Source organism: Xyrauchen texanus, chromosome 1 (assembly GCF_025860055.1).
Source record: "Xyrauchen texanus isolate HMW12.3.18 chromosome 1, RBS_HiC_50CHRs, whole genome shotgun sequence".
NCBI classification, from domain to species: Eukaryota; Metazoa; Chordata; class Actinopteri; order Cypriniformes; family Catostomidae; genus Xyrauchen; species Xyrauchen texanus.
This window is the reverse complement of record NC_068276.1, coordinates 56,479,074-56,504,056: the sequence shown is the minus strand read 5'-3', so window position 1 is coordinate 56,504,056 and position 24,983 is coordinate 56,479,074. Positions and strand designations below refer to the sequence as shown.

The following is a 24,983-nucleotide window of genomic DNA, read 5'->3' as shown; positions in this document are numbered from 1 at the left end:
TCCGTTCTGTGCAAATCAGTGCAATAACGGGTGCGTGCCCGTCTTTCATGTTGTTTGTTGACAAGTTATCACGAATGATCTCTCTCGTTACTACGTGTGTGAATTTGTTGATGGATTTTGAGATTGTACTTTCATTCGGGCACAATTGATCATTGGGTTAATAATACACCTTGTCTGCAAACAGTCTTGTTTGTGAGCTTGGCTGTACGTAGTGTATCCGTGTCTAACATGTGTAATTGTTTCTAGCATCTCACTCTGTCTCTGGCGTGCACAACTGTGCTGCCGTAGTTTAAATTGTACTCTGAATCAATTCTGATTTTTTTTTTTTTTATCAATTTGGAATCATTGGAGAAAGAATCGCGATGCATCACTGAATCATTTTTATTTTTCTCTCCCACCCCTACTATTGTTATCTCCAGTCTAATAATTTTTTATGTTAAATAAAATTAATTAATGGTAATTTTTATATCATTCAGGAGTATTAATGTATTTTAGTTTAGTTTCTGTTTTACCCCATTAACAAATTATGTTTTTGTTTATAGCACTATATAACCTAAACTAAATTACTACACTGTGTATATATATAATATAGTTTCCTACAGAACTCAGTTCTTGCAGCATGGGGAAACCTGGTGTCCAGATATTTTGCAGGCAAAACTTTTGCATATACCACGTGTTTTTTCCTGCTTCAGTACCTCATTTGGCACACTTGAGTTCTGTGTCACCTGCTCTACTCCCAATGCACAAATCTTGCTCTTTGTCTCCTGTCTATGTGTGTTCCCCTTCCTAGCAAGCAGTGGTCCTTGAATGCCGTTGTTCTTGGGAGTAAAAGGCTTCCTGCTTCCTTTTGCCCCACTCTGGCCCTTCCCCCCAGCCCACCCTAGCCAGGGACCCTTGGAGTGAATGCCTACATATTGTTGGTTTAGTCTATTGTGATGCTAATGGTAGCCGGAGACCCTTGAGTCATCTATCACGTGTGACAGGGACGCGGGGCTGTTGTGTGTGTCTTGTATTGCACATTTGAAAAGGACTGCCATCTCCGCTCAATGGGAGAATATCAAGCCCCAAGAATTCATGCTTTTGTGGTAATATGTCCACAATGACTATTGCCAGGTATTACTCACTACCCCAAAATATGAGCATTCAACTTAGAGCTAACCTCATGAAACCTTATTTCATTCTTTAATTTTAAACACAAGTATTTGTACTACTGCCATACTTGCATTGAATCAGTGCACTTGATAATGAAAATTGTAAAGACATTTTTCTTCATTTTCACAATTTATTTTCACAACTAGTGATAGACCGATGTGTTGGATAGGCATGAATTAATGATGACTGAATTTTCATTTTTGGGTGAAGTATTCCTTTAAGCACAGAGAGAATTCAAGTGAGCCTTGTAAGTATAAGAAATATGTAGATATTGTCCAACTCAACAGTCATGATCCAGCATCCACTGACCTCATCCCTGTGCAATCAGCCAGATTTGAGTGTGGTCAGGTCTGTGTTAAACAAATGTGTAGGAAATTAGCCTTTTTAAAAAAGCTCTGAGAAAAAAAACTTTTTTTAGCAATGTTTTTTTAGCAATCAAAGGATAATTACCAAAAACATTAAAAGACATTAATGTTCCATAACTATAAATGATGACAATGTTTATGGCATCGGGTCTGAGATGAGCACCAGGATTTTGATTCGATTAAATAATCTTTGCTGTGACATGCTGTCAGGAAGGATGACGGGGCATTATTTGCTTCACTCCCTCCATGTGGAATCATTGGCAGTTTGATGCTGTCTTTTTTAAATGATATAACACACTCCTGCTGTAGAGGCTGTTTGGCTCCTGTGGAGCACTGTCTGTGAAGGGCTGAGAGGATGCTAATGGAAGGGCTGGTCATGAGGTCATGATGGTTTTATCTCAGTTAGACCTGTAAGAAGGAGGGTACTGCCCCATGTTTTTCAAAAACCAGGTCATTCCATCTTAGTTGGTCAAGCTGGTTTGTTACTCTTCCAAGGTGGTCTGCTAGCTCTGACCAGCTTGACTATGATGTTCTAAAAGGTTGAAACCAGATCCACCAGATGATAGGCCAGCTGATCAACCATGTAGACCTGCTTGGACCAACTAATCACCCTAAACGACCTGCAACCCTCTTAGAAAGATGGTCAACCTGGTTTGTAGAAGGTGGTTACTGCTGTGTTGCTGTCCAAGGTGTTCTAGCATTTCTGACCAGTTTGACATTGATTTTCTGCCAGGTTGAAACCAGATCCACCAGGTGGTAGGCTAGCTGATAAACTATATAGTCCAGCTTAGACCAGTGAATAACCAAAAATGACCAGCATTACGCTCGAAAAACCTAATCATACAAGCTTAAACTGGTTTGTTGCTTTTCCAAGGTGGTCTCCTTCTTCTTTAACCAGTTACTGAACAATAATGGACCTACATCCTACATTGTAAAACATTAAGTGCTAGATTTGCTTACAAATATAGTGTATCATATTTGCGACACACTTTTTAAGCAAATTCCAATAGGAATGTTAAGCAACATTACCTAAAAAACCTTTGTTGGTTATGCCCAAAATTAGGAGCTTAGCTGCAAACATTTTTACATTAAATACTGTGCCATTGTACCCAACCATGCATATGCTCATTTAGCTAAAATGTAAGTGCTATTAGCAGTTTCAAATTCTTGGTTCTCTTTGCGAGGTTTTGCAACTTACACATCCCGACACTCGTCCCGAGTGTTACGAGGTAGGTAGGCCGGGCAGCCGGTTGGGTGTACCACTTGCATTACGCCTTTCCCTTTTTCAAGGTGATAATGTGCGTTATTTTGTCCACAACAGTTTCCCGTAACTGGTGAACCCTGGACACCTCTTTAAATCTTAAGCACTGTTCGTTGACGAACTCCACAGAGGAGTGACGCCACCAGGCCCAGTACTCGTGGTATGCTACTTTTCAGGTGAGCCTGTGTACATGGGCTCAGTGCTTCTTACGTGGTGTTTCCCCTCTGGGTAATCCTGTGTGACATATTTCCACTGTTCAGGTTTCCCCTCTGGTGAACCATGTGTTTTCCCTCATCAGAGCCTCACTCTGCTTCAGCCACTGTTACTGTGTACCCTCTCTCCGTAGGTAGATGGCATCATGGTGAAGGACAATAATGTTGATATATTGAAGAAACATCTCAAGACATCAGCCATGAAGTTAAAGCTCAATCGCAAATTGTTCTTCCAAATGGAAAATGACCCCAAGCATACCTCCAAAATTGTGTCCAAATGGCTTTAGGATAACAAAGTCAAGGTATTGGAGGGGTATCACAAAGCCCTGACATCAATCCGATAGAAAATTTGTGGGCAGAACTTAAAAAGCTTGTGCGATTAAGGAGGCCTAAAAACCTGACTCAGTTACACCACTTCTGTCAGGAGGAATGGGCCAAACTTCCAGCAACTTACTGGGAGAAGCTTGTGGAAGGTTACACAAAACTTTGACCCAAGTTAAACAATTTAAAGGCAATGCTACCAAATAATAACAAAGTGCATGTAAACTTCTGACCCACTGGGAATGTGATGAAATAAATAAAAGCTGAAATAAATAACTCTCTCTAATATTTTTAGACATTTTCACATTCTTAAAAAAAATGTTTTATCTCCTTTTCTCCCCAATTTGGAATGCCCAATTTCCACTACTTACTAGGTCCTCATGGTGACATGGTTACTCAACTCAATCCGGGTGGCGGAGGACCTATTCTGTTGCCTCTGCTTCTGAGACAGTCAATCTGTACATCTTATGTGGCTCGCTGTGCATGGCACTTGTAGAGACTTGCAGCATGTCGAGGCACATGCTATTCTCTGCGATCCACGCACAACTTACCACATGCCCCATTGAGAGCGAGAACCACTCGTCGCGACCACGAGGAGGTTACCCCATGTGACTCTAACCTCCCTAGCAACCAGGCCAATTTGGTTCCTTAGGAGACCTGGCTGGAGTCACTCAGCACTCCCTGGATTCGAACTTGCGACTCCATGGGTGGTAGTCAGCGGAGGAACTTTTATTTGGCATCATAATACATAAAACTCAATTAGTTTGCTGACGATAATGGAATCTTGGTCAAATACAAGCTATTTTCACAGTACTCTCCACTACCATCTCGGAAACTCAGGTATCAAAATTATATCAGTGTTTCCCAGTAATTATGACTTAAGGGGTCATTCGTGTGCAACTTCTGAGTGGAAAACTCATTTACAATAATTCCAATAGCACGTGAAGGCAGCATAACTGTCTCTCTGGTGAAAAATTTGCAGGACTTCTTCGCCACTGACCGACAATGAGAAAGCTTACATGTTCACATCGTATTAGCCTCATGCAGATATGCATTCAATATACTGCAGATTTGCAAACTAAACATAGCGTAGTTTATGTAACTTCTTTAAGCGAACAGAAACTTGAACAAACAGAAAATGTATAGACCTTTATGGCAACGTTGTCCATGAGCCAGTCCCAATTATGCTTGCTTAAAATTCAATCACATTCTGCATCATGTGGTTTCGCATGGAATCTTTAAAAATTGTTGGGTTTACTAAACTCCAGATTAATGTCGCTTCACTTAAAATAATTAGCAAAGTTTCTTAATTATTATGAGTACAGCATAATCTCAATATCTTGTCACATTATAACATTTCGTGGCAAAGGAGGAAGACTTCAACAAACACGAAAGACACTTTAATCACACTTTTCAGTGTACAACGTAACTGAGTGCTTTCCGGACCCACATAAAACACACGCACTGCTTTTTAGACAGCTGCATCAAACAAATGAACACACACACACACACATACAGTTTTGTGAGTCTCTCTCTCCCCTCTGCCACTGTCTCATCTCCTTAAATACTCCCGCCAACCCTCGCTGGAACGCAAGACCAGTGTGGCACACAGGTGGACCTGATTCATCACTCATCTTCCCGGCTTCACTCTCCCCAGATGCCGCTCGGCTCTGCCCTGCTCGCCACATACCCCCATCGCCAAACTCAGTTCAAGGAATTCTCCTGTCTGTGACACCCCCCCCATCCCCACAGATGAGCTGATGAGCCAAATAGATTAGCTTGGACCAGCTTATGACTATAAATGTCCTGCATCCTGCTCTTTTATTGTTATTATTATTATTATTATTATTATTATTATTATTATTATTTTGCTGTTCCAAGATGTTCATCTAATCATCTTGAAAAATGTATTCTACAAGGCTTAAATTTGATCCACCAACTGGAAGGTCAGCTGATGAAGCATTCAGACAAACTTGGCCCAGCCAATGTCAATAAATAACTAACATCTGGATGAAAAAACATGCTAGCTTTAGGTCATCAAGCTGGTTTGTAGAACAACGTGGTTTCTTGCTGTCCTAAGGTGGTCTACCAGCTCTAACCAGCTTAACCAAGGTGGTTTACCAGGTTGAAACCAGATCCACAAGCTCCCGCTGTTTATCCATCTTGTTCAGATTTAACCAGTTAATGACCAAGAATCGGACCAGCTAGAATCCACGTAAAGTATTAAAATTGTTTTAGCTGGATTTTCCAGACAGATTTCAGCAGTAGAATTTTGTTGATCATTATGGACTGTGAAAAGATGTTTAGTGTAGACACATTAATAATGATTACTAATTTGAAAGATGAATTATAAAGCCCTCTTCGTCCATTGCTGCTTGGGTGTTTTGGCAACTCTGAGAAACAGCTATAAACACTGAGGAGATGCTTGCTGTGCAGAGCTGATTAAAAGCAGCCTGGATGAGGTCATGAAACCTCGCGCAAATGAAAGTAGTGTGATGCATTATTGTGAAGGGCGAGTGAATGTGTGGTAAAGTGGGCCGCATCAGAGGGTCACAGGGGGTTAGTGAGAGTAGCGGTAGACATAGCAGCTGTGTAAACCTCATCAGTTCAAAGAGAGGATGCAGTACCGAGGGATGAACGGATATAATGAGAGGGTGAACATTTGTATTAAGACTGTTAATTGTCCTCCAGCTTAGCCAGCGTCCAACTAGAGTCACACCTCAGTTCCAGACCGGGCAATTATCAATGACACACCCTATTCAGATAAAGCCTTCAATGGCAAGTGTCTGTACATGCAGATCTGTGAAGTTTAAGGGGAGGATGAGTTGGTGTCCAAATTGGAAAGGGAGTGCTGACAGCTCTCAGTAGGGATGGAGTGTGTGCCTCTTTCCTCTCAGGGAGTTGGTGCAGAGGGCGGAGGTGCATCTCTAATTGAATGAAGAGTCAGCTGGGTGACAATCCTAGAAAGAGGGGTACTGGCAGGCCCCACTGAGTGGCTTCTGCTGTTTTGGGAGCTATTGATGTGGACCCTGGTGTCTTTAAAATGAAAGGAAGCCTTTTCTTACTCGAGAGGACGAATACAAATATTTCTTCTCTACCTGATGCCCAGTGCTATGCTTTTGGGGGAGTGAGGCCCATAAATACCTAATCCTTCCCTGCTGTTTTGACTGACAACTGGAGAAACTCTTTCAACAGTTCACATCCTCTCATTTCCCACCCTCTGATTGATGTCATCCTCACTTATACTACACTGCTATAGAACCAGCTGACTTAAGGCCTGTCCATACCGAGGGTGAATATTCGCTTTGAAAATTCACTATATTCCATATTTACCAAATTGAACAAACTTCAAATCGTAACAAAGCATTCCTGTTGACCTGTTCACACTGGGGATAAAAGTTTGTCTAATGTCAGAACAAAATTTACTTTCTTGCTGTAGGAAGTACTGTAGAATTAACTGTGGGGCTGTTGCGAGTAGTGGTGGTGTAGTGGGATAAAGCACTAAATTGGTAATCAGAAGGTCGCTGGTTCGATCCCCACAGCCACCACCATTGTGTCCTTGAGCAAAGCACTTAACTCCAGGTTGCTCCAGGGGGATTGTCCCTGTAATAAGGGCTCTGTAAGTCGCTTTGGATAAAAGTGTCTGCCAAATGCGTAAATGTAAATGACTGTTATCTTTGATCTATGGTTTTTCTATTTTTTATTTCCATTGCAGTGATTCTCAAACCTTTAGAAAAAGCCAGAGATGATGTAATAAAGGTGGTGATAGTAAAGGTGTGCGTAAACTCTGACTTATGATTGGTAGGACAGTACGCATGTACGTCAGTAGATTCTGAGAATTTATCCACGTTATTTGAGAAGGAACGTTTCCATCTATTCACTATGCTGCCTCATGCATGAGCAATAACAAAAACCGAAAACTCAGTCATGCCAACTCACTTTTTTATATTATTTACATTGTGTAAATGTTTCCAGGATTTATGCCTACATGGTTTACTGGCATTACGTCGTCTTGACAGTGCAGTTAAAATACTGCATAAGGTAAGTGAGGGATTTTATCACACTAGAGGCATGTTAACACTCGTTATGCTTAAGTGTTGTGGCTATACTTGTGTGCATTTCATATTTTGTATATTGGAACCTTTAAGTTTAATTTTGTGCCTTATTGAACGTAATTTGTTTCTTTAGAAAAAGAGGCACAAATTATTTTCTGTGGTTTCTTATGCCACAAATGCTGTCAAGAGAGTTTAACTACGGTGGTCAGCAAAGTTTTTGACACGGAGCGCCAATTTTTATTTTCCTGTTCAATGGAAAATGATCAAAATGTCTTATGTCATTGTAATTGTGTAATCACTAGCACGCAAGCAACAGCGAGAGAGGAGCAGACTATTTTATTTATATGTATATATATTAAAGTTTTTTGCACCTGAATTCCAATCTACATCTTGATGTAATCCTTCCTCATGATCATGCAGCGTGTTTTCATCAGCTGAATGGGAGACTAACACTGTTAAAGTGTGGCGAGACTCGCGCTGCACGTGCAGGCCATTCGTGCATCACGATCAAATATTTAGCCTTTTCGGAGAGTTGCATCTGCAAAATTCTAAAACTTTATTTTCAGGTTTAATTTATATTTTGAATAGACTCCCCACAAGGTGGGTTTATGTTTTCTCTTTTAATTGTTTAATGTAACTTTGAGTGTGACTATGGTTTAAGGAGGGTGTGCCTGTATGCTGGGTTGGAAATCTCAAGGAATAATAGTGGTGTTTTCCTCATTACATCACATGTTGTTCTGAAAGCAAATAGAAAGAAATGATACACGGAATGTGGACTGTCATCAGTGCAGCCTGACCGAAGCAAAGTGGGAGCATTTGCTTGCACGATTAACCGAAAGTGAAGGATCATGAGGAAGGATTACATCAAGATGTAGATTGGAATCCAATCTAATAAATAAAATAGTCTACTCCTCTCTCGCCATTGCTGGCGTGCCAGTGATTACCCCTCCGTGTGCCAGTATTGGCCATAGGTGGCCGATCCCTGGTTTAACTTGTATTAAACACTTCTTGTGAGAATGAATATCTGTGGATTAATGTAAAGTCTCAAAGCAGTGCTGTATTTGATGGTAATGTCTGCTCTGAGTGCTGTTCTCATTTCATTCTCAAAAGTTTGAACAAAACATCCAAACCTTTTTGCAGATTTGTTCAACAGAACTGTTCAATCATCTTCACTTTTGTCCCACGACTAACATACAGCGAAGTGCCCCTAAATTATTTTATTTTCATCTCCACTTTAATGTGATGTTTAGCCATCTCTTAGGAACTTGCTTGCTGAACTTAATGAAATGTAAAGCTTATTTTTGAAAATTTACAAGGTAAATTTGCTCTTGTTAAAAACAAAAGAAAAAAAAATCTTAGCAGTCTCCAAATATAGATCTCTTCAGCAGAGTTTGACGTCTCCTGTTTTTATAGCTGTTTGTAAACTTTTAGATGCTGAAAGGTGCATTGTGTCACCTGAAGTACTGTCGTAAACTTTCCTTTCGTTTAGCCTGCTGAATATATATATATTTTTTAATCCTGATGTGATAAGTTTTACATTATGTGCTTTTATTGTTCAGCTCTTGGTGTAAATAGACCTTTACAAAATGCTTTTAAAAAAGCACAAAACTTTTGTTGTCTTTGAGGATAAGGAATGATTTTCTAATGTATTCACCTACTTCTATTAAGTTGAAATTTGAGAAGTGCTACAAAGTTGAAAATGTCACAGTATTACTGAGACGGCGATGGTGTTCGCTTGCTTCCTGAAGTTTAAGGAACTCCAATGTGTCCTGTCCCTCTTTTTTTGACTCCTTTTCTCTCTGCCAATATTGTTTTGCCCAGCAAACACAGGAAATAAAGCGTGCTGGCCAAGTCCCGCTGAGCCGGGTTTTTTTCAAGGCGGTGAAAAGAATGAATTATTCAGCAGTAAGCATGCTTACAGCTGGCCGTTTTTGAGCTTTGATCTAGGAATCAGGCGCCTGCATGAATGCCCTTATTGTCATGATATGTGTACACAGTGTGTGAATTATTGAAAGTGGCGAGGCCCTGGCTTCATATGGGAGAGATTACAGTGTTGGCATGGTGGGGAGGTGGGCTGGAACTGAAAATCCCCAGATGCTATTTATTTGTCCTGCAGGTCACATGGTGTTTCTTTGCTGTTGTATCCTTAATAAAATGCCCTACGTTAAGACCAAGAGCTGCGCCTCCTTTCAGAACGCACATGCTTCAAATACACATGTTGGAAAGCCATTGATTGGCTTTGGCCCTCTGTTGAGGAGTGTCTTCATAAAAAGGGTGCCTCGTTTTTTCACATCGAGACCGTTGTTGTTTTTTGGCATGGCTAAATGTTTGGATGATTTGTGAATATCTAGCACAATTGTTAGAACATGGTGCTAGGTCATGGGTTAGATTCTATGGTAATGCATACTGATAAAATGTATATCTTGGGAAGTTATTAAATTAAAGAATCTGCCAAATGCATACACAATCTTACATGGTAAGATGTATTTTGTGCATTACCTTGACTTCGGTTAGCATGTAAAACACCTCTACCAGCATTATGGTGGCTTTGTATTAGCGCTTGCATAACTGTTTACGGTTTCAATGAGATGAGTTTTGATAGTTCCTCTATTATACATTGAAACACTTTCACTGGAAATGCAATTCCAGATTCCAATTTTCAAAGCAAACTGTGCCTTTTGAGCATTATTCAACACTTAATTATTTGAATGCCTCTTTTGATATTTTGAAATTGCAAAAGAAAAAAGAAGGATTTTATTGACGGAGAGACGGAAGGAAAAAGCATTGAATGTGTGAGAACGGGATTCCCTTTCACACGGCAGGTGTGTCTAATAGCAGAAGCTCAAAAGACATTACCCAGCCCACCTGAACGTAACAAGCCAACACCACTCCCACCCCACTCCAGTGCACAGCAGGTGGACTCCATGGCTTTGCCATCTCAGTGTGTGCCCATTTCACAAACAACAGGCCACAGCCCAACCTCAGCCACAGCCAGTCGCCCCACATCCACTCCAATCCACACCTACAACACATCTGCTGCCATTCTTCCTCACACACTATCTCCAAAAATGAATATTCTGTCATTATTTACTCACCGTAATGTTGCTTCAAACCGATACGACAGTCTAAATACTATTTTTGTGATATACGAGTGAATAGCAACTTAAATTTCTGTCAGTTCATCACACAAAGGGATCCTAGACTTCAGTAGACTTTGAAAATAGTGCAAGAGTCATACTATCGACTACTGTAGTTTTATGATGTTTTTCGTTGTCCTTTTTGGAGCTTGACAGCTTTTATGATATGACTAATAAGTAGTATGAAAATGTTTCATATTCATATTCAAAATGAAAATGTTCTATAGAAGAAACAAAGTCATACAAGTTTGAATCAACATTAGAATGAGTAAGTAATAACAGAATTTTTTATTTTGGGTGAACTATCCCTTTAAGTTGGAGCCATGGCCTTGCAATATAGTTAGTTTGAGTCTTTTCCTGGATGCCATTGTGACCCCACGTCCACATCTTTGCTATATGCAGTGCATCATTTAAATGAATTAAAACCAACAGAATACTGTTCACAAGACTCTACTCTGTCATTTAAGAGTTAAACTTCTGGTGCACCGCATCTCTTGACACAACAGCATGATATCGATTTCCATGAAGTGCTAGTATGGGCGCAGCGCCAACAAAAGTGCCTCTGGTAATAAATATCTACGTTTTTTTGTAAACCTGTTTGGATGTCTCTAGTTTTGTTTGATAAGTCGCTTTAGAAAATCCGTACATTTTTCATGCGTCAGTACGCTCACAAAATGAAAATGGTTATTGTCCACGCTATAACATCTGAGGGTCATTTCACTATATTTGAATATATATTGTGTTATTTTATTTTGTTAACACTGAACAACAAGATTTGATTCATTAACATTAGTAAATGCATTCCTATATATTTAATATGCATTTCACATTGAGAATTAATGTATTCATGCAAAGCTGAAAATTTTTGCTTTCAGGGGCTTTATATGGAGTTAGGATTAAAATAAGGTGCATTTCTAACTGTTCTGAGACCAGTGCAGACAGACAGGCAACACACTGGAGGTTAAGTCATTCACTAAATAGGGAGCATCCTATAGCTTTCTATGCAGTGCCTTCACTCCTAAAATCCAACCAAAAGTTCAGTTTCAGGCTGCAGATTATGTTTGGACCACTCAACATGTTTGGCAGACATGGGGCAATGATAATCAGATTTGATGATGCTGGCCATTACTTTTATTCAGAATGATTTATTCAACTTTACAGAAAATCAGCTGTTATGTCTGTAACGTCTCAGAAACGTGAATAACCAACACTCCTGGACACATGATAAACGATTTGATGAAATAAATCAGAATTTCTATAGCTTGGTATTACTTAACATTTCACAACTTAGTCCCATTTGCTGTGCAGTTGCTAGGATGTTCTGGGTGGTTTCTAGGGCATCGCTAGGTTGTCATACATTGTGGTCATATGTATGGCCCTCCTTCAATGTAAGTCTATGGGATTCTTCCCCTACTGTTTTTATCATCCGCCAGGCACTAATTATAGGTACTGTACTAAAAGAGTATCACAAAGCAGTTGTGGTGTGTATGTGACAAACATGTTCGTATTTGCTCGTGGTCAGAAGAGTATCCTTTGAATGGCACCGCCGTCAATCCGAAACACACAGAAACATAGTATATACTTGGGCCCTAACACTTAGCATTAGTGTAGTATTTACAGTAGAACAAATATGTGAAATAGCAGCAGTAATGAAAATGCTTGCTTTAGAATTTGTTGTGTGGCTCAACTATAATGTAACATTTTAATGTTCTTGTCCAACAGCATCATTTTTTTTTTTTTTATGCAAATTGTATTTTGTTCCAGAGTAAATTAGGTGGACATGTTGTAAATTCAAATTGTAGCTACATCAATTTTGTGGTTGCCTGTTTAAATAGCGAGTTTTATTACATGGGCCTGTAAAAAAAAAAAAATAGAGGGCTCTATGGCAACTTTTGGCTACAGCTGGACACATAATTAAAGTGGCTCCTTACATATAATTTGCGTAATAGTTTATGGGTGGAGGTATGTTATTAACATATGAATAGGCTTAGCAGGGGTCACTGTGCCTTGCATCAGTAATTAGAGCAGCGCCAAGGGCACAAGAATGTGTAGAGCTGCCATTAATTGGAGATCACAACAAAACCATGCTTTAATTATTATTTAGTGAGAACAGTAGTGTGTTAAATGAATGCATTTCCTCTCTGCTGTTACGCATGTAACCGTATGAATGTCTGGATCTGTTTCTTTTCATGGCGTGAGGCTTTGAAGAAATTGGGATTAAATTAGATTAAATTTAAAAGCTGTAGAGCTGTTGGGTTATTTTCATGGTAATAGCATCTGCGGGCAAGTTTTCATTTAAATTAGGCGTGTTTGTTCATTTGCTGGGGTAAAGACTGCTACATGTTGCTTACATGGTGGGAACAATTATGGATGTTGTCTTAATTTTGGCTTATGCATGTGAACTGAAGGCCATGCGTTTCCTGTCTGATAAGGGTAATTAATTCCAATAAATTGCATACTGTCTACTAGACACTTCCACATTTTTATGTATTAACATTAACTGAATTTCTTTACAAAGCATATCTTGTCTTCTGTGTTTCCATAGGTCGCAATGAGCTGATAGCCAGATATATTAAACTCAGAACTGGGAAGACGAGGACAAGGAAGCAGGTAAGCGAATCCATATGATCTTGCATGCATGGCATTAAAAAGGGAAGGTCAGTGCTGTTGTAATGCGCCTGCTGTCCGAGCTTCTGCAGAATAAAACTTGCATCTCACACAGACAAAGAGCAGAAATAAAGAGATTCTCACACTTAGGGGTGGTCGGTATGAGCAAGCATTTATATTATGGTATTCTTTGCACTTTTATTGATAAACAATTTTTTAGAAAAGTGACTCAGAAACAACAGAAAAAGATTATGAAAGCGCCATTTTTGAGTTTCAGTCATGTAAATGACAATGAAACAATTTGATCAAAAAATACATTATTTTATGAAATACTGTTTTTTTTCCTCTTAAGTGCTTCGTTTGCCGTAAGCATTTCCTTCGATTGTGAAGCAAATCACTCCATTACGTGTTTCTTTGCCTAATTTTTTATATTTTGATATACATGTAGCCATCCATATTATAGACATCTTAACAACTTTGTATCATTACTTTTTAGATATAACAAGTACTGGTAATATAGATATGATTCAATCATTCATTAAATAATTCAGTGATTCACTTGAGGATTTGAGTGACAGCTGTTGCTGAGTGACACTCTTCAGTACAGTATGTCTACTGTACCTTGTTAGACATGCAATGGTGTTTAAATGTATTTATGATAAATAAGGCGATACTCTGACATTTATACCGGTTGACAAATTACTACCGGTTTATTGTTTAGTATATCGCCCATCCCTACTTGGACACATACAAACACAAGTTTTACACACATGCATGCACACAAACAAACAAACACAGAGCTGCTCACGGAGCTTTGCAGCATGCTCAGGCTGGGCGCAAGAACGCTGATGCAATTTTAGGAGAGAAGAACCCGTAACACTGAACTTTGACTTGAGATATATTATTCAGCTTCATGGGAGCATTGTGCTAAACTACAGCTATGGCTACAGCTATCAGATATTAGCAAACATATAGCCTATCTCTATATCTCTATCACTATTTTAAGGTGTTTAAAGTGTTGAGATCCGATCTAGCGAAACAGAGAACAGACAAATTGAAATACTTCTACACTGATGACCTGTTTACCTGTTTAAATTCATGGATTATTATATTATATGTATTATAATTTGTCATGATGGTCTGTGTGTGTGTTAACAGCTAGATGTACTATAGTGGGCAAGGAACATCATTTATCTGTTTATTTGTTTTATTAGTTAAATAAATATTCCAGGTTCCATGCAACTTAAACTCTATTGACAGCATGCTGCTAATTACCACAGATAATAATTATGCTCCCTTAGTTTTTTAAAAACAAACAAGAAACATGTTTACAGTAATGCACTTAAAAATGGAAGTAAATTGGGTAAGTGTACAGCACTGGACAGAAAAATGAAAAAACACTTTTTAATTGATCAATTCATGTAAGTGCTTGTAAGAACTTGATTCTTCTCATCCTGTAGATGAAGAAACATTTTAAATCACTGTCTAAAAGACCATTCCAGAGCCAGCCTTAAAGGGATAGTTCACCCAAAAATGACATTTCTCTCATCATTTACTCTCCCTCATGCCATCCCAGATGTGTATGACTTTCTTTCTTCTGCAGAACACAAATTAAGATTTTTAGAAGGATATCTCAGCTCTGTAGGTCCATACAATGCATTTAAAAGGTGACTAGAACTTTGAGTCTCCAAAAATCACATTCAGCATTTTAAGGACATAAATGTTGATCTGTTTGTCACCCACACCTTTCATACTGCTTGATGGGAATTTAACCACAGTTATCCTTTATGTCCTTTTTGGACCTTCTGAGTTCTGGTCACCATTCACTTGCATTGTGTGGACCTATAAAGCTGAGATATTCTTTTAAAAATCTTGATATGTGTTCTGCAGAAGAACAAAAGTCATACATATCTGGGGTGGCACGAGGGTGAGAGCGTTTTCATTTTTAAGTGAACTATCCCTTTAACAAAAATACAATCTTCACATTTCTGCATTTAAATCCTCTAGAATACCTTGCCCCATAGACTTCCACTATAAGTATATTAATGTAAATGTGATTATTCTGTTTGTTTGTTTGTTATTTTGTTATAAACATGTAGATGACATGCAAATGCCAAAATGTTTATACTGACTCAAACTCACAGCAAAGAGAAAAGTCCAGAAATCGACCCAAACGTTGCAACATCACAACAGTCCCATTCTAATTTCATTTGGCCAAACTTAAACCATTGAAGTGATTGTTGTAATTAATTTGGAAAGGTCAAAGGACCACTTGTGGTGCTGCGATATGTTTAATGTGACTTTGCCAGGCTGGTCAGATAAGAGCGGCAGGCCTCCGGAGACCACCGGCCCCATTAACGCACCACGTTCAGTGTGAGGCCCTTGTGTGTGATTGGCCTGATTAAGATGAGGAACGCTTTCCACGTAACCCCTCTGAGCAGAGCCTCATTACAACATCACACAAACTCCGATTATAATTATACAATTAGTACATAATTCACAAACACAACTATGACTTGTTGGAATATGCAGCGCAGTGGTTAAAGAGCCTTGCGGCCGCTCTCCTCCCCGAAGAATACTAGACGTGGCCATTCTCATTCAACACACAGAAGATCACATCTGTGCTCTCTTAATGTGCTTAAAAAGCCTGCATCCTCCTTAATCAGCTCACTTAAGTGAGGAGGTAAGCGGACGGTATGCTTGTTGGCTGTCGGCTCGCTGCGTTGCTTGGACATGCTTTTCTTCTAATCAAAAACACTCTAAACCCCTCCTCCAATGTTCTGTTTGTTAAAGGAATAGTTCACCCAAAAAGGAAAATTTCGTCATTATTTTCTCACCCTCATTGTTGTAAAACTGTTTGACTTCCTGTCTTCTGTGAAGTTTTGAGGAGCATCCTGGCCACTCTTTTCCATATAATGGAAGTGAATGAGAACTGGGATTGTCAAGCTTCAAATTGTCAAAAAAGGCCCATTTAAGTCTGATAAAAGTTGAAATTTTGAAAAGATGTACTAGTCGGAGGCTTTCAAGCTTTACAAAATACACAAAAGTACCATAAAAATGGTCCATACAACTAATAATATGATTTATTCTATGTCTTCTAAATCCATATGATAGCTTTGTGTTAGGAACAAATTGAGATTTTAGCTGTTATTCACTGAAAATCTTCATGTCCGCCCTACATTTTGGCACATTTGTGAGAGAAGTATTGATGAGTCATAAATGAATCGTTTTTTAAACTAATAAAATTTCGGTCTGTTCCTAACTCAAAGGAGGAATATTACTTAGTGCATAAGTAATATGAACCACTTCAATGGTGCTTTTGAATTCTTTTTAAATCTTGAAATCCACAGTCCCCATTCCTTGTAATTGCATTGAAAATAGCATAGTGACTAGTACAACTGTTCAAAATGTCTCATATTGTGTTTCAACGAAGAAAGTCATCATATGGTCATTTTGGAACAACATGAGGGTGAGTAAAAATGGTAGAATTTTCATTTTTGGTTGAGCTAATCCATTATAAATGTATATAATTCTTCTTCATTTTCTTTTTGCCTTTCTTGTTTTGTTTTTTTAAAAAAAATGGAGGTGTCTAGTCACATACAGGTCATAGCAAGAAAGAAAGTTCGAGAAATCCAAGCTGCCATCAAGGTACGTCTGGCTCTGCCCAGTTGCAGGGGGGCTTTTCATCGCCATGGTTACAGGCTGTTCCTTTGTTTTCCTCCCCTCCCCTACCCCGCAGGTGTCTAGTCACATTCAGGTTCTTGCCAGAAGGAAATCTCGTGAGTTTCATTCCAAGCTAAAGGTATGCGCTTTTCTGCTTTTGGGCTTGTGGTTGCCATGCGTGTCACTTCCTGTATCCTGTGCATGCCTTGTTGCTCTAATTCTTGTAACCTAGATGCCTTGCATGTGACCGTCTCTTTAGCATACATAATTCATAACACTTCTACCCCCTGATCTAGTCCCCCGATAAACCTCCTCCCTTCACTGTCTCTTCGACAGTCACTCGCTAGTAGACGTCTGTTTTCTTCTCCCCCCGTGTCTCATTGACCACTAAGTGCATGTGCTGTGAGGCTAACACTAAAGATCCTACTGTGATTGCAGGTTTAAATATAGCAGGAGGGGAGTAACTGTTGGCACATGTACCAAACCTGAAAAGAAGCATATATTTAAGAAATTAATATGGATGAGAAATTCAATAGCCTCTGGAGAGTGAAGGCAACTATTACATGCCTGTTCCATGATTCAGCAAATTTGTTCTGCGCTCCGATTTAGAGGTTTTATGAATCCCGGAAATTTCCATCCCTTTAATTTTGGGGACAGTGAGTATTTTTAGAAACGCTCACAAACAAAACTAAATCTTGAGGTTCCATCATTGTGGTTTACGGAAATATTCTTTTTTTTTTAATCAATATCAAATTCAGTCAAATTGTTTTGGACACACTTAGACTGAATTTATGTTTCTCATGTTCTTAAAACCCATTTGCTCTAAAGGGTTATGCTTAAATGCTTGAAATAAGTTTTGTAGAAAAATATATATATATTTTTTTAAAAGTGCATAAAATTAGATTTCATTTTCATGAGGACTTTAATATTATTTTTAGATGTGGAAAATTGTAATGTTAATAATAAATGGTGATCATTTTAACATTAAATTACTAAATGGTTTAATGTGCCCATCTAGTTTAAAAATAATAATAATACATTGAAAATAATTAAAAGAAGCACTTATTACATGTCACAGGGATTCTGGGGGTCTTACCATGTCTTAATTTGCACCTTCCAGAAATTAAGGCCTTAAAAAGGTCATTGCATTAAATGTTACATGAGGGATTGTTTTCTAGTTGTGTTTAAGTCATTTTAAAGTGAAGAGGAGCCCTTTTTTTTTGCGTCACATGGCTTAGATTGCCGATTATTCATTGAACAGTATACAGTAGGTGGCGGTATGTGCTGCTTCATCTGTCAATAACCATAGAGCAAACATGCGCAGATGCTCCTTTTCTGAATCTCGCAGTTCAGAGATGTAGTTCAATTGAGAGGCCGATTGATAAGTTGGAGAAATGGGGAAATTTTTGTTCCAGCCAAAATGGACAAAATTAAGATTTTTGTAATATGAGTTAAAAAGTAATGGACATCTATTGAAAGTTGCATTTTTAAACTATGAAATGTTGCTATAAATATGACTCTTCATGTGCTACCTAGACTTATTGTGTTCCCTTCAATTTATTCCTTTCATTTTCTATAGTTGGCCTTGAAAAGGTCTTAAAGTCTTAAATTTAGCTTCATAAAACCTGCAGAAACCCTGTAAAATAATTCATCCAAAACTTACACTGGAGACCAAAGTTTGGAATAATGTACAGATTTTGGAAATTAGTACTTTAATTCAACAAAGTGGCATTCAACTGATCATAAACTATAGTCAGGACATTACTGATGTAAAAAAACATCACCATCACTATTTTAAAAAAGTCATTTTTGATCAAATCTAAACAGCAGCATCACTCCAAACACCTTATCTTTGAGTAATCATGCTAAATTGATCATTTGGTACTAGACAATCTCTTGCCATTATATCAAACACAGTTGAAAGATATTTGGTTCGTTAAATGAAGCTTAACATTGTCTTTGTGTTTGTTTTTGAGTTGCCACAGTATGCAATAGACTGGCATGTCTTAAGGACAGTTTTAGGTCAAAAATGGCAAAAAAAATAAATAAACAGCTTTCTCTAGAAACTCAACGGTCAATAATTTTTTTGAAGAATGAAAGCTATACAATGCTTGAAATGAAAAGATTTCATAAAAAGGTGTTCACTGTGGTCTTCAAAGTCAAAGGACAACTGGCTCTAACAAGGACAGAAAGAGATGTGGAAGACCAGATGTACAACTAAACAAGAGGATAAGTACATCAGAGTCTCTAGTTTGAGAAATAGACGCCTCACATGTCCTCCGCTGACAGCTTCATTGAATTCTACCCGCTCAACACCAGTTTCAGTACAACAGTAAAGAGAAGAATCAGGGGTGCAGCCTTATGGGAAGAATTGCAAAGAAAAATCCAGAAAATCAAAAAGGAAAGGTTAGAGTGGGCAAAGAATCAGACATTGGACAACAGATAGTTGGAAAAGAGTGTTATGGATCTGAACCCCATTGAGCTTTTGTGGGATCAGCTAGACTGCAAGGTGCGTGAGAAGTGCCCGACATATCTGGAGTGAGTATCTGGACAAACTGACAGCTAGAATACCAAGGATCTGCAAAGATGTTTTGATGAGATCTCTTTGTAGTAGATTAAGAAGTTCTGAAAAAAAAAATTCAAATTGTAATTTCCTGACTATACATTGTGATCAGTTGTAAGCCAAAAGTACCAAATTCTTTCCATAAGAGCAAAATCTGTACATTATTCCAAACATTTGGCAGCCAGTGTATATTATAAAAAATAACAGACAAAAAAATGAAGTCTCAGATTATTGAATGTACAATTGACACCTTTTAACTTTTGTGTTTTGACTAATTTAAAAGAAATGTTAAAGTCATAATTTACCCAAAAATAAAAATGTTCATAATTTACTCACCTTCACGTTGTTCTAAACATGTATGACTTTCGTCCGTGGAACATATAAGGAGATTTTAGGCAGTATGTTAGGGACTAAAGACCTCAGGCACCATTCACCCTCCCCATAAATTAAAGTGAATAGTGACTGAGGTTAACATTCTGCCTAACATCTCCTTTTGTATTCAGTGGAGGAAAAAAACAATGAAGACTTGCCTTTTACACTTTCAAATGCATCTGTTTTTCATGAATCAATTTTAGGAGATTTTAAAACCCTAATAATAATAATAAATAAAGCATACACAAAAGCATCTTGTAATTTGCTGGTGAATGCTTCTGACTCTGTTGTGCTTGCATGTGTGTGTTGTGTGTGGAGTGTCTTTTCTCTTGCTGGCAGTACACTTTAGCTGGTGAAGAGCAGCTGAGAGCTGCAGGTCAGAGTTTGGCAGGTTTCTGGTCACTGTTTATAACAACATGACTTTTGGAAGCGCCCCAGTCTAGAGTAGAGCGAATGCTGCTTTGCCTTTCTTTCTCCTGGAGTTTAATGAGTTCATCTGTTCTCCCTAAATTCCCTGCGCAAGAAACCTAGACCAAAGAGGCCCATTAGAGGCGATGCAAAGATGCTTTTTTTTCCTCAGTCCTCACTATTTCTTCAAATAACCCACTGGCCGTCAAATGCTTCCGTCATGCTGCATTAATGAAACTACCCCCAATCTCTCTATCTCCCACCAATGTCCCTCCTGTGTGATTCAGCCACATAAACAGCAAAGTGTGCTGCATATAATCACCGTACATCAAATACATCTCATTCACAAAGGCTGTGGCTTACAAAAAAGGGGGCCTTTTGTGGACGGGATAATCTGATAATAAATTGACCTGTCATTTAAGACACATCTGCAAGGGTTGTTTCCTAATATCTGTATTTTTACATTAGAGACCTTAGGTTAGTCTGACTTCTCTGTCTCCTTCTCTCTCTTTCTCTTTCTTTTTGTGAGGTGATGACTAACTCCTTTTGACCAGCACACTTTACCACAGTTTCCAGTTTACTAAGATAGATTAATGACTCCCCCATTTGTGTGTGTGTGTAAGTGTGTGTGCCTAGTGGAGCGTCTTGTGTGCGTTTCCGCTATGAATGGCTGGTCTTTCAGGGACACTGACGGCTGCCTGCGTAAAAACAGCCAGCTTTTGTATGGGTCTCTGTCTGCTCTCATCTAAAGCAAATTAGAAATCAGGAGCGGGGAAGAATTTGAGCTCCCTCCTGCCATTTGCAGCGTAGCATTATAGTAAACCTGCCCAGTGTGCTCTTATCTGAGACATGTTGACTGAAATGACAGTCATTATAGTGCCACTCTTTGAGCTGGTCTGTAATGAAACCCTAGCCATAGTGATCTCAAACTGCCATATTATCAGCTATAAATCTTCCCTAAAGATGCTTTCTGCAGTTCATCTGCTCGACCAGCGCTCACATTAAGTTAATCTTGCTTTAAATGTTATAGTGTGCAGTGTGACTTTGTAGGACTTTGCAAAGGTGTATATATATATATATATATATATATATATATATATATATATATATATATATATATATATATATATATATATATATATATATTATTTATAAATGTGTCAGTAGTGGCATACTAATGAAGTTTACTCATTTTAAAATTTGATCAAATTCGTAATTCGTAATCAATCTTTTCCAGCAGTTGTTATCCATCATTTCAGTCAGTGTATTGTATCCCAGCTGAAAAGACCTGCGTAGACCAGTATGAAGTTCAGTTCTGGTTTATGCTAGTTAATGCTTAACTAGTGTAACCAGCAATACTTTCCTGCTCAACCAGCCTCACCAGAAAGATTATACTGGTTACATTTTGTTGGTGAATAGCATGAATATTCTAGCCAAGATTGGTTTATGCTGGTTAGGGCTGGTTTGGTGCTTCCTAACTAACTTAACCAGCAAGAATTTCTTGGTCAACTAGCTTTACAATATATATGTAGTTCATGTAGTTCAAAATACTGGTGCGAGACAGTATTTCTGTGCTGGTCAAGGGCTAGTTCTAGTTCTTCCTAACTAGCTTAACCAGCATGAGTTCCTTGGTCAACCGGCTTTATGAGAAATACCATACAGGTCCAGGATTTCTTGGTAAAAACAGTATTGCTATGCTGGTTTATGCAGGTGCTTTCTAACTAGCTTAATCATTAAGACATTCTTGATCAGGCAGATTTACCAGAAAGTCAACAGGCCAAAGTATTGTTAGTAAACTGTGTGGCTGTGCTGGTCCAGGCGGTTTATGCTGGTTAGTGCTTTTTTGGTCAGCCAGCTTTACCAGGAATATCATAGTGGTTAAAGTAAACAGTATGGCAATGCTGGTTAGTGCTGGTCTAGCTAGTGGATAGCCATGCTGTACACCATGGTGTAGGTGTAGCCACCACTGCCTTTCAGGTGAAGCTTTCTAATCGTCTTGCTGATTAAACCAGTTAAGATGTCTGGTGGGCACAACAACAATCCAGCATCAAAAATATATCACAATAATGCATAGTGCAAGTCTTTTCGGATGAGATAGCTGTTCTACGGAAATCTGTGAAATTGCCACAATTCTCTCGGCACACTCTTAGAACAACTGTAGTATGTAAATATATACTTATCTTAGGGAAACAAAAGTGCAAATTGAAAATTTACAATGAAACCTTGTTTGTGTTTAGGTGACGAGCATGGTAAGTACAAGTTCTCAATACTCTTGGCTACACTGATGTGTCGCTGAACTAGCTGAGGAGTGTCTTCCGCTTACGCTGTCTCAGTATAGCAGCCGCTAAACACCTGCTTGAGCTCTGAGCCTCTCTGCCCGACTCTAAGCCAGCGCTCTCTCTTGCTCTCTATCATATATATATACACACACTTGAGTCGCTACTGCCAGCATGTTGCACTGTCTGTTTTAAATGTTCAGAGGTAGGATTTCCATCTTGATATGAACAATAGCCAGATTCACCCATGCATGCTATACAATCCTTATGTGGAATCTTAGCCTTTGTTGATTTCCGGCATACACGCTTCAGCTCAGTTAATGAAATGGCCAGTTTTAGAAATCTTTCTGTGCATGGACATTCCTTGGGTCTTTCAAATTCAATTTTAAGATATTGTCTTAGGCCTCCTTGTAAAAATAACAAGGAAGACGTGTAAAGGAGAAAGAGCGGTGTCCTTCAGCCCCTTTTCTCCAACAAGTTAGTCTGAACTGTTCTGCTCAGTTTGCTGACCTTGATGGAAGCTTTTAGAATGAGTGCATTACAAACTGCAGGAAAAGAAAGTTAGTATTACTTAACCCTTGTTCCCAACGGACAATGCATTTTATTTGAAAGGAAGGGGCTGCAATTTATGACATCAATGCCACTGCTCGTTGGATTTAGTTCTTTCAGTTCTTTGCTCGATAATCAACATTATAACTCCCATTCTCTGAGCTAAAAGCTTCACTCTTTTCAGACTTTTAGTGTCTTTAATGCTGTTGCACATTCCTCTTACGATCATCTGCTTTTAAGTCTCTGGCATTTAGCATGCTTTCTGTCTGTGGATCTTTGTGTGTGGGTCTTGGCTGCTTTTTCTTTAAGTGTTCCATGTATGTTATTTCTAGGGATGAAGCGGTTCAAATTCCCAATGGTTCGGTTTTTGTGTCACACTTCTGTGTTCCAGTATTTTGTGCATCGCTATTAAGGATAGACTGATTAGAAAATGTGAGGCTAATATGGATTTATAATAGTAACGATTAATTTAACAATGTGAATGGCTCAACTTGCATCACTAGGTTTGTGATGATCACTAAAATTAAGATCTCTAGAATATGAATAATTAAAAAACTAAACATTTGCCAGAAGACTCTGTGTCATTATTGCAGGATAAAGGTATTTTTTTTTCAAATTTGGGCACATTTTGTCAAATGAAGGTCACAATATTTAACTATTTATCCATTATAATACAAATTATTACATGTTTAAAACTATGATAATGTAAATGGAGAGTGAAAGAGTGACATTAGCAAACCTTTTTTGTTTTTTGCATAAAAATGTTATCTATCAGTCTTTCAAAAATAGATCTTTTCAGCCATGATGACAACTTGTAGGCTAATTCGCAAGGGGTCCCCTCAAGATTTTCCTATGGGTTTTTATAATGGAAGTTTTGGATTTATTATCGAAATAAGATCTGTGCTAAACCTCATTTAAAGATACTTGTACGTTTTGTTCTACAACATAAATTCCACTTTCAAATTAATTTTGAAACTGTCATTTTTTTTTTATGTTGCTTAAAGCTGAAGTATGCAACTTTTCCTGTGTTAAAATACTTTCTCCTATCCCAAATGAATATGCAACTATTAGTAAGCCAATCATAGAATCATCTCAGAAACTGTAAGCATTTTGTTTCTGTGGTGCTTTAAAAATTGCTTTGTTTGGTTTGAGCGACCCGCCTAGACCCACCCCAATAACGTAACTCAACCAGTGGCATGAGTTTGGGGGTGGGAAAATATCTTTGTTTGACCTACAGCAGACTGTGGGCATATTCAAAAATCTGTTTTGAAAACAAACTTTATTTTTGCAGTTCGGTTTGGTGGCGCTATTGGTGCAGAAATGGCGTACTTCAGTTTTAAATATGGCTTGTGTGTAATTTAAGTCGTAGAACCAAACATCTACATGTTTTTAAAGCTACACAATGTAATTGTTTTTGTTAGAAATGAAAAAAAATTCATTAATGAGCAATTACATCAACACTCTGTCTTCCAAACCATTTATTTGCCTTACCCCAGTTCAGTATAGTAGCCTATAATAAGTATTTATATTTTAGAGCTGTTGGGACAGATTTGGTGGGAAATTGCATACATCCGTGCGTGTTTACGCCATGTCCGTAAATAAAGAAAAGGAGGTCCGGAGCTACTACAGCGTGTGTATGTGTGCAGTGATAGGTGTGGTTGTAGTTTGAATCTGAAAGCTTGTAGCCACAAGAAATGAACAACATTGACCATAGATCATTCAAAACAGCAACCCTCTGGGGAATCACCAGTTTTCAAAATAAAGAAACCTGGACCCGAGAAGAGTCTGCAAGCAAGGAAAGTGACAGAGCCCATAATAATAAAACACAAAACAACATCAGCTTGGCTTTTTCAGATGTGGTGACAACTCCGAGACCTGAAAGGATTTAAAACGGACCCAGAGATGGCTTTTCCTTAAGATGCTTTATTCAACAGATAGTTAGCCAGGTAGCCCCCTTAGCACATTAGTTGGTTAGATGGCATAAGCCTCTATAATGGGACGTTTTATTATGGGTTGTGGTACTGCGGTGCTAGATTTCATTT

At 38.4% G+C, this 24,983-nt stretch overlaps 1 protein-coding gene across 4 annotated transcripts in view; it reads left to right on the top strand.

Moving 5' to 3' along the window:
* LOC127655101 (transcriptional enhancer factor TEF-1) overlaps nucleotides 1–24,983 on the top strand; it is a 123,534-nt gene that overhangs the window by 73,715 nt on the left and 24,836 nt on the right. For 2 of the 4 annotated variants that reach the window (XM_052142831.1, XM_052142760.1), the window contains 3 exons: nucleotides 13,049–13,113; nucleotides 16,696–16,758; nucleotides 16,850–16,912. In XM_052142831.1, the coding sequence (XP_051998791.1) occupies nucleotides 13,049–13,113; nucleotides 16,696–16,758; nucleotides 16,850–16,912 (191 nt within the window). The remainder of the gene's footprint in view (nucleotides 1–13,048; nucleotides 13,114–16,695; nucleotides 16,759–16,849; nucleotides 16,913–24,983) is intronic. The other 2 variants (XM_052142905.1, XM_052142988.1) reach the window with 2 other exon arrangements.